The sequence below is a fragment of the Palaemon carinicauda genome, chromosome 10 (assembly GCF_036898095.1).
Source record: "Palaemon carinicauda isolate YSFRI2023 chromosome 10, ASM3689809v2, whole genome shotgun sequence".
Lineage (NCBI taxonomy): Eukaryota > Metazoa > Arthropoda > Malacostraca > Decapoda > Palaemonidae > Palaemon > Palaemon carinicauda.
The window spans coordinates 135,100,144-135,116,379 of NC_090734.1; the positions used below are offsets into that span (position 1 = coordinate 135,100,144).

The 16,236-nt window shown below is 40.9% G+C and overlaps 1 protein-coding gene across 1 annotated transcript in view; it reads right to left on the bottom strand.

Annotated features, from left to right (window-relative positions):
- Positions 1–10,914: 10,914 nt before the first annotated feature.
- The window catches only part of LOC137648804 (uncharacterized), a 17,769-nt gene continuing 12,447 nt past the window's right edge, over positions 10,915–16,236 (bottom strand). The window contains exons 3-4 of the mRNA XM_068381958.1: positions 12,394–12,671; positions 10,915–12,060 (exon numbers count right to left, since the gene is read on the bottom strand). Coding sequence (XP_068238059.1) covers positions 11,238–12,060; positions 12,394–12,671 — 1,101 coding nt within the window. The 3' untranslated portion in view covers positions 10,915–11,237. The remainder of the gene's footprint in view (positions 12,061–12,393; positions 12,672–16,236) is intronic.

Here is a 16,236-nt window from a genome sequence, read left to right on the forward strand (position 1 = left end):
CTTTTTATTTCTTCAAAGGCTGTCATAGTTTGTGTGTTACCTAGTTTGCATTAATGGACTGAATACTGGGAAAATCCAAAGGAATATTTCTGAAAATTACTTAATTATAACTTGTTCCTCTTTTGTTAGATGGTCAAAGTCATGAGTGTCATAACTGTGTGCAAGGGATTTAAATAGAAAAAAGTAATGCATTGTTACAATGTAAATATGGATTCTCTGATTATATGGATAATTAAGAATTATTACTGTTTCATTGCAAATTAAGTTTAAGGAACCATTTTGTATGAATTGTAATATCTGGTAGCCAAGCATTTTTCTCGCTCTAACAACTTGTGGAAAGAATTTGTTGAAAATTACATTTAAAAAATTGAGCAACAGTCCTCGATCATCTTGAAATGGAGTTTTAGCTTATTACCTATTCTTTATCAAAATCCCTTCTTAATAATGCTATTTTATATAAAAAATAGATTTGCCCATTTAGACAGCCAATCAAAAATATATGCATAAAAGTGAAGAATGTTCTTCACATGTGAAGCTGTTTTAGCCTTTGAGACTGTAGAAGATAGATACAGGTGTAAATGGTGTGTGTATTTTGGGAGGGGTTCCTCACTGCTCACGGGGCTCAAGGCTCTTCTTTTTTCCCCTCAGCTGTAGGAACAAATACAGTAAAGATTAATGATAAAATTTTAGACATTACAAGGTTTGCATAATAGACATTGTTAGTTAGAGTTATTTATTAAAAATCTTTGTCTTATGTATGGAAGACTTAGCTATAACAAGTTGAGCCATTATCTCAGAACTACAGGGTTCTACTTAATGATTATTCTGTACAAAAGGTAGGAACTTTGTTACAAAATATCCGTATCAAATTTCACGAGACCTTGCTTTATCAACATGAGTGAGATACAATTAGGTACAATCATGGTAGCTATAGTGTCCCCAATACTGTAATAATCAATCTACCCTTCCCGATGCTAACCCCCAAAAAACAAACTCCTTTTACAATTAAATTTAGTTTTCAGTTGATAATGTAAATTTGGGTACTCCCTCATTATTCCGTAGCTGGAGTTAGAAGTCTCATGAATGCAGAATTTGGGTCATCTGCTGCTTGTTATATAGCAGTCTATCATTGCCACAAGTTTCCATAATTAACTCTATGCAAATTTCATATTTTATATACTGTATGTTATATCTAAACCCTAAATTTATAAATATAATAGTCAAGATATATGTAATACTGTAACAATAAGGAAAATATTTTGGTCCTATATGAATACAAACCACTGTCCTATGTAGGAGTATGATTTTGGTGAAGCTGAGAATGACCTTTAAACTTATCCAGGTGGTTGTAGTTGCTGGAAGGTGGAGGGTAGTCCTCACCCACATGACAGCCTTGGTTTTGGTCACAGTGCATACTTTTCTGCTGCTTCATAGCCTGGCTGTTTTAATCTTTTGCCTTTTAATTGAATAAACATTTTCGCATAATCAGTGTTCAGTGATTTCTTCTTTTTATATGTGAAATTTCTCCAATTTGGAGGACAACCACTTCCTCTACAAACAGCACAAGGAGTTTCTGAGGAGCATCAATGTCCCTGCACAGACACAAAGAATGAGGAACAACTTCCACACGACTCATGAAATTCCCACACGGACGTACTTCCACACCAGGACAAGTCCTCCACTTGCTCCGCACTCATTCTGAAATAGAAAAACAATTAGCATAAAAGAAATAAACATCAAAAGGGCAACGATGGACATCTGAACGTAAGCACGGCCGGAGTTGGTGATTCCCTGCTTCAAGCCACAGCCTGTCGTCCCAATACAGGGCCGAGTAGGATATGCTACATTGGGTGCCAGATCCTCGACGATTCCTCATCAGCCATACCCGCTAACGTGCCTAAATGCTGTACAGTATATCCATATTGAATAATGAAGGTTTGTATTGCTAGGAGAGGTATGAATTATTTTTAAAATTTGTGATTTTGGCATGACCATGGTGTTGGATATTACAGGAAGACAAGGATATGCAGTTTATTTCTCAATAAACTGTGATGACTATTTCTTTGCAAACCTACCATTATTCACAACACGTGTCTCTTGCTGTTCATTCCCTCACTAGTGCGACATTACGATGTTGGCGACTGAATGATCTTAAGGAAGTTCATAAGAACATGTATATGGCTAATGCTCCGTCAAAGGAAGGGGGTTTGACTCAGTGTATTGAGAGGAAGGGTGCCATCATCTTCCTTGTAGTGTCTTCCCAACCCTGGAAAGAAGCTAAGGGTGTATCACTTAGTGGTACAGACGCTTCTAGGACCTCTGCGGTATATTTGCCTGTGGGAACATTGTCATCGACTTGCACAATTCCGTGAAGGCAAACTTCAAGTGTACAGTACATTACTAAGAACCAACCCCTCCCGAGAAGGTGTCTCGGTACATGGTACAGGTGCTCGTGTGCACCCTTGGTCACGATGAAGGGCACTGCCTTACTTCCCCTTTCCTTTGCAATCATCCGATCTGTCTCATGGAAAGAGAGAAGCAGTACCTGCAAAAGGCTATTGCACGGTGGGAATAAATATGAGCACGCACTGCTCTCGGTATCGTACTTTACAGAATGGCCTTGACTCGACCTGTCAACGCTGCTCCTTTTGGTCCGTAGAGGAAATCGTTGTCCATGTCCAATAAGACTGATCAGCCAGAATTTAGTTTGACTCCCACTGATCTCTCCCCTCGTATGCGAGTTAGGAATGGTGCATACCAAGAATGCAACCACACTGGGAAGGGGGCATAATACAGTATGCTCTCCCCATGTACGCAAGGGAGAAATGGTACATACTGGGAAGGTAGATCAGTATGCGATGCAGGCGCTTCCGTGCCTGTTACCAAGAACACATTGATTGTCGGCATGAAGGATGAACCTTCTCCTGCACGTTCAAAGGACACGTCAGGGTCTTCCCCGCAGATATCAGCCCCGAAGAACAGAGTATTCAACCGTGGTGGAAGAGGAACCCATGTTTGGTCTTATTGCTGTATAAGCAATGAGATTTTTCCTCACGCTAGCTCGGGCAGGAAGGTGATCCAGGAGCACCCCGTGATCAATACCTTTATCAGTCACCATGAGATTGGGCTCTACATGCTCCATCTCCACATGGTTCATCAGTGCTCGTTCGGAAAAGTTTCGCTTGTACTTTTTGTGATCATAACTACCGATTCACCAGTGAACTCATATCACATCACATCACTGTGTTCGCATTCCACTCCAAGATCTTGCAATCCACTGGGATCCTTCCATGCACCAAGTCTGTTCCTTGACATAAGCCTTTTCTACTCGCCGAGACCTTCCCACGTCTTCCCGCAATAGGGAATTGGAACGGATAACTTCTCAGTGCTCATACAAGGACCGGGATGCCACATAACGTACTCGAGATTGTTGGCAAGGCTCCTCTCTACCTAGGGACAGGCACTCGCTCGACATAACTGCGTACCACTCGGTGCCACTCTTTCCCGTCACTGTGCAGAGGCTTATTCACCTAGTGCTCCTTTACCTTTATAGGACACAAGAACTATGGGCAAAGGGCCCTAATCACTGTTCAATTGTCCCTTATTCCTCTGCATAGCATTGCCTTGTTTTGTTCTCAGTTTGGTCCACGGATACTCTTAGAGGAGGAACTTCCTAGTTACATTGAGACACCCTCCGTTTTGAGAGAGGGAAAAGTGTCTCAGGACGTTGTCTACCCAATAGAACTCTATTCCGGTCTAGTCTCACCAGACGTCGAGAATCCAGACAAAGTCTGCAATTGACAAAGTTCCTGCAAACTTAAGTTCGTTGACATCTGTGGGTCACTATGTCGCCCATCCGGGAAAAGATGATGTCCACTGATCGGAGCTTCGGCACCCACCCCATCTACTCTCTACAAGAGCAACTAGCAAGGGATCAGGATGACTTGCTTCTGTCCTGTGAAGACAAAACTATGCTAGCTATAGAAAATTCAGGCTCCATAGTGGCCAATCACTAAGTGATCAGTCTTCTATTCGCTTAGATACTGATTGGTCCCCTTGCTTCTGTTCTTCAGTGATTTTGGATCACAGAACTTCTGGCATGTGCTTCACTTCAGCCTTTCCAGTCTATGATTATGGTGGAAGAGGAATCCGACTGTTCTCATCGCTTGTACGGGCACAGAGGTTCTTAGTGGTCTTCCATTTAGATTTCATCTAAACGGGAACAATCGGATTGCTTTGTCTCGCTACAAGTCAAGTCACCTTATACCATTATCCACATTAATAGTTTTCTTTTGGGATCGCCCGTGTGCGCAATCCAAAACCATGTGTTTGGGAACCAGGCTTTCAAGAACCACATTATCTGAACTTGTGCTCCTTTTTAGGCGATCATTACACTTGTCTCGGTTCTTTCCAAGAGTTTCCAGCCCAGAGATCTTCCAACACTTGAGATCACCTAACTTCCCTTGCTCAGAGTGGTCCAGTACCTAAGACCTTCCCATGCTCCTTGAATTTTCCAGATGCCAAGATCTTGCCAACTCTTTCATGCATTACAGGGTACTTTTCAGGACCGATCTCAGCAATCGTATAAGAACAGGTGCCACATTGTATTCTTACTGTTGTTGGCAAGGATCCTCCTGAACTAAAACCCCTTCCATACAAGGGGCAAATGCACAGCAGGCAGACACTTACCAATTTTGTCACGGATGGCAATTACAAGTGTAGACGATTGTCATTATGAGGAAACCACAAGCAAACTATCGAAGTCCCCGTACTGTTGTCGAGGCACTGGATGAATGCCTGACTCTTGTCCAAGCTGTCAGATATTACTCTGTACTCTACCCCTCTGTTCGGCTTGTGGTTCAAGTCGTAGGTTCGCCTGCCTTGGACTGTTTGGTCTGGTAACGCTGTTACAAAGCGAGAGAATTGCAAGCATATCAGAGTGGGCCCCTCCTTGCATTTGTCCCTTGTGTGGAAGGGGCTTAAGGATAACCTCGTGCTACGATTCTCGCTGTGAGGTACCATGCCCTTCTATCTGCTCGACGAAAGACTAAGGAACTGTTCCCCTTAGCCTCATAAGCATGAGAGCCATTAGTAGTTGAGCCTTCGAATGACAACCAATGCTTGTTTACTCCATCCTCTACTGGGTCTTGCCCTGTTCTGTTGACTGGCGAATGCCTTGTGGGGAGGAGGGACTCTTAAAATAATTTAAAGAATCCTTAACCCTACAGCTCCTGGCTATACTGTAGTTTGTTCACCTACAAAGGCAGAACCTCAGGACATTGTCTATAATTACAATAGTTGTTTAGCGCTCAATTGTAAGTGCATTGACCTCCGGAGGTACCCGTAATGCCTGTTGGGAGCATATACACCTATGGATTGGTGCTTTGCTGTCCCTCAAAGGTTCAACCAGTCCACAATGCTGTCATTGCTTCTTCCTCTCGGTTGTTTGGCTTAGACCAAGTCCTATTTCACCAACCCGAGGGACACCTTATGGCCAGGCTGATTGAATTTATAGCAGAAATGGAACTTTTGTCCATAGATTCAGCAATTGCAGCATTGACACCAGATTCACTGAGGGAAAACTTGGACACTAGTTTACCTTGTCAACCCAGAGATCGCTTCCAGAACCAACCTGAACAGCTTCCAGTTTTCGACCACTGGTTGCATGCAAATGTATGCTTCGGCTTGACTGAATATGACAAATCCAAATGCAGAATGATTCAGTCTCAAAGTCTTCTCAATCAGGGACCTTCGACACTTAAGCCAGATTTGTACACTACTATTTCTGCTCAAAAGTTCCTTTTGGGGCCCAAGAACAGACCTTCCACTTCCTTAACTATTCGAGACAAAGACTGCAACCACAGTATGGTCTGCCATCAGTTAAAACTTTATGCTCGGTGACCCTGATGGATATGTACATCTAGATACCCACCCATCCTTCAGTCAGACATTTAGTACCTCCAGTATCCATAAATCCAGAGATTCAGTCTGCCTATCCTGCCTGCACTCAAAAGAGTTGGTAGGTTATGAGTTGACCCACCCAACATGACATACAGTAGCTCTTTTAATGTAGAACCTCACTGCCTTTACAGAATACAGAAGCAGGTTGTCATGATTCTTGCTCTACTGCCAAGAATGTCATACTGGATGATAGGACATGCAGTTCTACTTTAGGAGAAAGCTAGAGCTAACCGATACCCTTGTCTTTAAGCGAGATCCGTGTCAGTGGCTTTCGTAACTGTCCTTACAAAATTATTGAAGGACCCTGGTCACATTCCAAGCTGGGGGTTTGATTTTCAAAGGAGGACAAGATTGCTCCAAACTAGTCAAAGCTGATTAGCAAGTCTCCCCATTTTAGAAGACTTGGCTCAAACTGAGAGGAGCTTCTCATCCTGCAAGTACACAATGTTTGCAACCAGTGGAACATAGGCTTCAAGAACAGAATCTTTCATCCTACAACACCAACCAGTGAAGACCGGCCAATTTTCTTGGTAGACTGCTGTTCAAGACTTTCGGTATCCAAGAGTAGTTTTGCATTTGGTTAAGCTTTTATTCTCCAAAATGCTGGATACTTCAAATGTGGCCGTCCTAAGACAAAGTACTGCAAGAGGACATTTCGGTGCTGCCAGTGTGATCTGGAGATAGGGCATAATGATGGCTCTGCTGATATCTTTCCTTGAACGGCGAAAGGCATAAACGTAGACACTGTCCCATGGGCGATTAAATACGTCCATTGCTGCTGCTTGGTCTGCCACTGGCGAGCAGTACTGTACACAGAATTTGCTGTTGAGAGCCGAGTAGCAAACATGTCTATCAGGGAACCCCACAATGTCGGGAGTTCCCTAAAGACCATTCTAAGCTCGCAACTTTATTGCAAAGACACTAGATTCTCTGACAACATTAAGTTTCCTTGGGATAAATCCAGCGGACAGGGTTACTCAGTTGTTCTCAGACTTAGTGCATGCTCATTGGCAAAGGAGGAGAGAAACTGGCACCTTTGCTTGTTGATGCAAGTCGCTTGTGTTATGTTGTCCCTCAACTCTTACAGCGACCTTTGACTGCGTCCCGAGATGGGTCAGCGCCAGTTAAGCCTCTTTCAGCTCAAAAAATAATTATACAAAATCTCTACATCCTCTGTCCATAGACCTGATGTGATGAGTTATGATGTGGGCTCCCCACCCTTCCCTCGACATGTCAGAGAACATTAGTTCCCAGGTGAAAGAACCTGTAACGGATCCTTCCACCAGGTTCCTCTCTAGTCACCAACCTGTCCTTTTGGACTTAATTATCTTGACTAGATCTTTTGGAGAGTGATCTCTGCTTTTAACTGGACTGCAGATTCCACTGTATGGAATGAAGGTGGAACCTTGTGTATGGAAACACACATTCCAGGTATGACAGATGCCAGAGCAGTGTCTGCACCAGTTCTTCACTGCGAGTGATTCCTGTGACAAGAAGGGGGTTGGGACTTTCCTCAACCTCTATCCTGTCCTGGGAAAATTTCCTTGTACAGAATATACTCATTCCCAAGAAGACGAAGATTTTGATTTGGGGCGAGAACAGACTTGAAAAATATATCTAGATCCCAACAAACTCTTGGAAGACGTCCTTTAGGAACATGAGTCGAGACACTGCCAACAATAGTTGTCGAGGTAGCAGAGTCCGATTCTCATAAGACCAGTGTAAACACTATAGGTGTCTCCTTAGCAGAGAACCTGAATTAAAGACCTCTTTGTTCCCAGAACTGTCTGGAATTGCTATGCTGAATTTTGAAGTATGCATCCTTCAGATCTGTAGACAATTACATAGATTTTTATTGCTTGTATGACCGTGACGTGGGTTTCTAATCTTACAAGTAGGTTTGCATAAGAAAAATTTCAGGTTGGTCAGAACAATGACTGGTCTCCAACCTCCTGACAACACCTGCACTAGAAACAGGTTGCTGTTGAACCCTGGAGAAGTCTTTATACCTTCTCAACTGCTTGGTTGTCCCACGTTTGACCTCTTCAAGGGAGTGTGTTTGTACATGTGATGTTTATCAGATGCAAAGAGCCACCACCATCCAAGGCTCTCCCCTGTGATATTGCCACCTCTCCACAGACTAAAGGTATCCCCCAACAGGTGGTGGCATTGGGGTTGTCACCCTTAACTGTCCGCTTGATGGTCTTTGGTGAAAGGACTGGTTCTGGTTAGTCAAGCTCTTTATCTAACAACTGTATGTTTTGCCTCTGATGGGCGACTCACTATGGGAAGAGTCCATAAGTTTAGGCAGCACTGCATGGGGTTCTGGTTTAAAAGTTGCTGCCCTCTTTAAGAAAGAAAAGTAAAGCCTTTTCAAGTTACCACATCTACTCCATCTGGAGGAGCGTTTCTCGGCATCTCATAAGCCATATGCTCAACGAAATTGTTGGCCATTGGATCCCTACGCTTCAGTATTATGTTACTCTACACTTATGTGGCCGGTTGTACCAAGTACTCCAGTGCCCTCACACCTGAATAGGTGAACACTACTTATGTATACGAATATGCAAGATTTTGGGACACCACAACATATATACATAGCTTACCAGACCAATGATCCAACCAACCAAGAAGAGGCCTGTAGAACTTTACATTGCTACCACCTCAAGAGGCCAATTACACCAATGGTCGTTGCAATTGCCTTTCCGCTGGTATCCCTGCAGTTAGGATTGCTCCTCATGGTCTAAGGTTAGACTAGAAGTTAGTACTCCCTCCATCATGTACTCTTACTTCGTCTTTGTTTAGACGAGACAGGAAGAATTAATTTGGACAGGCTTGTTGGAAGACCAAGAGTCACTCATCACCAAGGCCTGGTGAATTGGCAATATGGAAAGTCTGTAGTCTCAGGAGGAAGTCATGCCCTCTTTGGTGCCAAGCCTATCGAGAGCGCCAACGGAGTAAAAAGTGCTCTCCCTCTCCATTAAAGTGAGGGGTAAGGGGTCACTGGGCATTGTCAGGATGAGGGTCCCTCTCATCCGAGGACTAGGTCCTGACAAGATAGGCAATGGTTCTTTGGTCTATTTCTGTGGCAATGTGCCTCTGATTGAACCTTACCCTTAAATTTTATAGCCAAAGCTGGATGATCAACTATGCTATAGCCCAAGAAACTACTACTACTAGCTCCGAGGAGCATGCAGAGAACCCAGAGTAAGTCCTCGTCATAGGAGTCAATACTCAAGAGCAGCAGAGGGAGATTGTGTAACAGGGTGCTTCCCAGACATTTGGAGAGCTTTGATCGGAGCTAGCTAAACCGTATACCAAAAACTAGAGATCTGAAATCCTGTTTGAGCATAGGCTTCCTGACTTCTCTAGGAGGGTGGTCTACCTTTGACAATTGGCCTAGAGAACCAAGGTTGCCGTAGATACAGAGTAGTGTTTCTGTATTCTTAAGGCAAATTCTTAATTAAACCAAGGGAGAATTGTCACGCTTTGTCTTTTTCCATGCTGAAAATCTCTCACTGAAGGAGACTACTCCTTGCACCCATCACATGGGGAATCCTAAGTGCAGTTGTGCCTTCTGCACTAATAACCGAGGATCAATCTTACCCATGAAGGTTCCAAGGACTATACGGCAGACCTTGACATTGGCATTTTAGCAAGACCACTCATTCTGCAACGAGAAAAAGGGAGAATATCAAGAGGGAAGGGCACGCTCAGAAATGCATAAAAACTTAAAAAGCTGGTTCAGAGTTTAGAAAAATAGTCTCTTCAACAATTGCCAGACCAGGACCATCAGGGATATTGGGTGGCAGTTGCCAGAACCTTTATAATCTAGATTGTTACTATCAGTCACCCGACTAACTTTTAAAAGGAAGCAGGTTTATATCTGCGTAGGAACAATCATTTCTTATGCAAAAAATTCTTAAAAACTAATACATTGACAATACATAAATCTGATATCTATATAGGTTCTCCTGTGACAACATACCAATTCCACCTAGTATGGTTGAATTGAAAATAAGATTTTAGGCATTAAGCCAAGCACTGGGGCATCAAAGGCCATTCAGCGCTATCCACCTAGTATGGGCCTAGCTTGGATGCCAAAGACTACCATGGTCTGACCATAAGGAGGTTGACAGTGTTAGTTTGGAGTTTGATCTACTTTACCAGTAAGTTAAGATATTTTTGGTTCATAATTTCTGCAAAGTTAGTGCATTGGAGTAAGATCAAATGACATTTTCAAACTAATCTATAGTGTTAAACATGGTTAATCGAGTAATTAGCAATACTAAATTTTAGTACACTTGCTCATAACTTCGTGAAAGTTTTACAAAAGCAGCGTTTAGGGTTCAATGAACAAAACTTTAAAACTTTGGTTTAAAGTATTTTGCTAAATGTCCTCACTGTACAGAAGAAAGGTTTCAAAGCAGTACTTAAGAAAAACTACTTTAAGCCGACAGAATTGCAACTAAAAACATTTTACTTAATATCCAAGAAAAATTCTCACTAGAAACCATTCTATAGTACAACTGGTACAAAATACATTAACAGTGGCTCCAATTGAATCATTAAAAGCAAAGTCTCACTGTAATTTCAAATTATTAACAAGGGTATAGTGATCATAAACACCTAAAACTTAAGAGCTAATGCTTCAATACGCAGCCTGCTTAAAGTTACAAGTTCGGTTTGGCAATATTTCCAGCTTTCACTATTTAAAATTTATGAAAAACTTTAATAAACTTAACTACACAACCTTCAGACTTGCAAGTACTCTTTCAGTTTATATTAGAAGTATTTTTTATAGTCTGATACCAAGGTAAAGCTTACAAAAATATTCAGCTTCCAAATGCAGCTATTAGACAGTTGGCAATATTAGTCAGATCACACCACTAGCCATTATAAAGCTTTTTAGTTTCAAATTTATATTGTTCTAAGGGGAGAAAAAACTGGCAATAAAGACTTCTGCAAATATACAGCTTTATTTATACAAGGTCTAGCAATATTTAAATTTTGTATTTATAATCTTGCATTATCAATTGTTACTGAATTTACAATTCACAAGTATTACAGTGGAAGTAAAAGCACTTATGAAAAAAAAATTAAACTTAGCTTCACTAGGCTACATTTCATTGGTTACCTAAAACACTACCTTCAAAAGGTTACAAAAAGCTAGTTCAGTCTATTTCAAAAACTAATGGTTAACTTTAAAATGCTGTACAATGCCCAATACTTCTAATTTATTTCACAAAGCTACTGCACTTGAGAGAAAGAATATATTAATGCTTTGGAGGAATATAAGTATTAACAATTTGTTCAGGAACATAAACCGAAGTGGGCATTTCTGGAATTTCTGTAATGAAACCAATGGTAGGAGTAGTTGGATGTGGAGAAAGTACTGGAAGAACAGTACTGGGATCTGGAGAAACTGGAAAACTAACAGATTCTTCAGGGATGGATGTTACTGGGGTGTCAGTTGTATATTGGCAAGTTGACACCAATACTTGCACAGTTGAAGTTATTACCACTGTTTGCGAATTTTCATTCCCAAAAAAATTAGGTTTGGGAAAGCCTTGGAATGGATTTAATTCATGAAAACTGGGTACTGCCCATGGAAAAGGCTGCTGAAATGGATTTTTCAGATTCTGAAAAAGGTTTGGCCCAGATCCTTGACCGAATGGATTTTTCAGATTCTGAAAAATGTTGGGCCCAGAACCTTGACTGAATGGATTTTTCAGATTCTGGAAAAGGTTGGGCCCAGATCCTTGACTGAATTTGGTAGAACCACCTAGGTTAAGTGGATTTCTGTAAGCTACAGTAGACTTAGTACCTAAATCTGGTGCAGTCTGAGTTGCAGATATCGCGGCATGAGTTGAAGAGCTTTGACCCGTAGTTTGCTTACCCTGAAACAAGTTTGACAATCCACCTTGAAGAGCAGATTTGGTTACTGTAAACTTTTTAAAGCAGCATGCGCTCAACCTCTGCAAACATGTAGTACTGCAAGGAACCATGTCCGATGTGAGTTGACTAATCGAAGAAAGTGATTTACATATATTCTTGCACACCACATACTTCTTTAGACACTTCTTGCACAAGAAAAACCTGAAAAATACAAACTATTAGTCTTACATTGTAATAAAAATAAGCCATCCAAATTTACAAAAATTTTATAACTAATAAGAAACTTTCAAATTGGAGAAAACGCTGGCTTACATTAATTTCTCAAATGTTCTGATTTTAATTAATACAAAAGAATGACTTAAAAAAATTAAGAAACTTTCCAATCAGTATCTACAGTTTCTTCACTTATCCAATAATGTTCTATGTAATTATTCTCCAATGAACAGACTAGTAAATATTGAAATTACAAAAGCTAATTCCTCATGTGCTAAGTGGAATACTTTACTAAACTAGTAAAAATGAGAAAATACTTACCGTCCCTCGACATCATCCTCCGTGTTTAGAGGAGAATCCATTAGAATATCTGCCATTTCTGCCACCATAAAACTTTGGTAGAAATCACTAGTCACACCCTCACTATCACTCATTTCTAAACCATATAAAGATGAGGCATCCATTCCATCTCCAAGGTTAACGTGGTGATCATCCATTTCCAAGTTATCTTCATCAGACACTGAAGCTTCATCGTCATCATAAGTTTCCTGCCCCATGGATTGGTATTGTCCCATCTCTGCTACCTTTAATCTTGCAGCCTGATCAATTTGGAAATTTCGAAGGCTTAGCAATAATGTACAATTAATCTAGTACTTTCATGCAGGTTTTTAGAATAGGCTACTATAGTCAATTTCTTTTAGCGATGCAGATTAGCACCGACTCGCAGGGGTGCCCCTTTAGCGATGAAAAGTTTCCCAGATCGCTGATTGGTTGGACGAGATAATTCTAACCAATAAGCGATCAGGAACCTTTTCCCGAGATAAAAGGGCACCGCAGCGAGTCGGTGCAAATCTGCCTCTATAAAAGAAATTGACTATAGTGGAATTTTTAGAAACTTTACTTTTACCCTAAAATAAAAATTACTTTTTTACCCTAAAATAAAAATTATTCCTTCAAGTGGGTAAAAGCTAGACAAAAACTTTCACATTAAGGATTAGTTTGCCTAATAGAATTGTGATCTAGATACCTGACACTGGAAAAATCTTAAGGTTGCTCAGCACCAGTTAATATTCAAGACTAAGTGAAAACTTGTCACCAACAAATTTATCTAGATACATAACATGAGCTCCCGCAGAAGGATAAGACTTCCATACCATTTATAAATTTTTTAAGACAAGATCCTTAATTGGTCAACTGCAGTTTATAATTTATAAATTTCAGCTAAATCTTGTGCTGGTACTTTTAATAACATAGTAAGTAACTGAGGTAAAACCCAACATAAACCATAAATTCAGATATGCAGGTAATTTACCTCTTCACCGAGCCGCAATACTAAGAATAAAAAATATAAATATTTCAAATTTATGAATGTAGACATGCATGTACTGCATATAAAGATTCCTAAGTAGAGAATAGATATAAGATTTGAGGCAGTGTCCCAATGCTGTAGCTATTTAGCAGCTGAGGAGAAAATGGTGATAGCCTTTTCAATTAATAGCCTGCACTGAATTATGGAGACCATGCAGGATATACTGCGGGGAAAAATATAAAGCGGTGTGGTGGCCAATGTGACAACATCCTCAGACTGGTGATCGCTAGACTGGCATTAAGAGTCCTGCTCAATCTATTTGTTCCTTTGGCCGATTCAACCCCACCATCCTGCAAGTTATGGATAAGGGGGGGGAGCTCAGTCTATCTGCCAAGTCATCAGCAGACATTGCATGGCCCTCCTTGGGTTCTAGCTTGGGTTGAGAGGGGGCTTCTGTGCTGATCATGTGTACTGTACAATTATATGGTCAGTCTCTTGGGATTGTCCTGCTTAAAGGGAACATCACTATCCCTTGCCTCTGCCATTTAAGAGTGGCCGTTAAACCTTATAGGCTTACAATGCCCCAGGTCATTCCTATTGAACCCTCGGCAAGGTGTACAATCGGCATTAACCCCTATATATGGATAAGATTTATAGAGGAAGAATAATCTAACTGCAGATAAATAAAACCAATATTATAAAAAAATAATTCTCTCCAGTCAGCTTTGCAGGTTATCACAAAGTTAAATTTACTTTAAAAATGGTGGCAGGAAGTGAAACAAAAATTAAGAATTCCATAAAAGTGACTTTCTATGCACATAGAAACACTACCTTTTAGTAGAATCGTAAAGATGTAGTCTCTTACAAATGGCTGGCTAGCAATCCAAGATAGTGATTCTCAGTCTAGTAAGGAGCGCAGAGCAAAGGAACCTTGCATCCAGAGAACCATGGTTGAACGGTCTACTGCGTTACAGCTCAGGAGTTACATAAATACCTATCTTCAGTAGGAACAAAGCTCCTTTCAAAGAATTGTAAGGTGTGGGGGGATATTCTACACTACCTATGAAGTAAAATTACTACAAATCACTGGCGTGCTCCCCTGCATCAGTGTCTGTTCAAGCTCCGTAAAGTTTTGCACTCTTTCTTACTCTTGAAACCTTAAGATTTGAATATTTAAAAAACTATGCTCTTATGTCCCGAAAGGAGAGGCTTCCTATGCCACTTCCTAGGTACAGTAGCCATCACTGGTCTTATGAAGATTTATCCAGGAACCTGTGGTCACAATATCGAAGAAGGTGCTACGTAAAGTGGTTGACAGTCTTCCATATGCCTGCCTTCAACTAAAGCAACCGAATGGTTCTTTCTGAAGGTTAAAGTAGTACCCATTTCTCAAACTTCATGAGCCCTGGGAGAGGCAGAGACTGATGAGCCATCCTCTTGTTCCCTGTAAGCTCTACCGATCACTTCACAATGCAAGAATGAAATTTGATCCAAGATTTTCTTTGTCCTTAGAGATTCTGTAAAGAGGTCTACAAAATCTTTGTTTAGGTAGAGCCTCTGTGCCCCTACATGACACGGGACCTAGTCGTCATGATAAAGAGTAGTCTCATTTAGCAATGATGCTAGTAAGTATACAAATTTTGTCACTGATCAAGAGTGTCACAAAATTGGGAACTAATTACAAAAATAAGCCTCTTCCAGTAATTATAGAAAATGCAGCTCTCATACTCTTGGTTCGAGCTAAATCGAACTTGCATGGACTCTTAAAGAAACTCTACCAAGGGTCTCCATAGAAAAGATTGAAGGACCTCAGTCAAAATGCAATCCGAGGGTTAATTTCCAAGGGGGACAAACTTTCTCGCAAGGAAGAAGTCTACTTTTCCTAATCTGAAGACAATACAACAAATAACATTTAACTGCCAAAAAAGATCTTGCATTGATACTAAGGAAACTCACAAATAATGGAACAAGCTGTAAGAGAAGTTTTCCTCTAAAGACAATCAAAACAGCATAAAAAAAAAAAAAAGATCCTTCCCAGGAAGAAAATAAAAAAAGGCACTTCAAAGTTTCAGTGAACTGAATTTGGAAGTATGCATTCCTTAGGGCTATGGAGACAGTAAGAAGGTCTGAAGTATTTAAGAAACTTCTTGGGAAATTTCCAGCTTTTTAAAGTCTTTCGCAGAAGTCTTTCAAATGGGCCAGGTCTTAGACCTCATAACAGATTCTGTATCAGGTTGCTATAGAATCCCAGAGATGAGTAGCCTACCTCTGGCACTTAGTCTAGCATCTGACCCCTAAAGGAGTAGGCCTTAAGCTGGCCCGTCAATTTCAAGGGATTGTCCCGCATCGGTCCAGTCTTTATGGTGTAAGGGGGGAAAAAAGCCAGTCTCGTCGGGCTTGTCTTGGCTCGCCATCCTTTCAGCATGTTGAAAATCCTGTCCTGTCCCGTTGCAATTTGCTGACTCGCCGCGCAAGTCCTAACGTGTGTGGGAAGAGATTAGCCTCCCAGAGTCCTGACCATCCCTCAAGAATGAAACAAGTATGATACCTGAGACTAAATGTTATTCACCCGTAGGACGAAGATTGGCCTCCATACATATAGTTTTAAAGCAGTGTCCTCATTGCAACTTCTCAGGTATGTCGCAGGCAACCAAATATTTAACTCAAGATTTTGTTACTGAATCATTGAACTTTATAGCTATTGTCCTCTTGATCCAAGAGAGCTATATTACAGCAATCATCTTTCTTTTATTTAAAAAAAAAAGCCATATTGCGAATGATATGTCACCTTACAATCAAGACCGCTTGAAACACTGAGTAATCTTCTTCTCATAAACCGATGGGCAGATAATGAA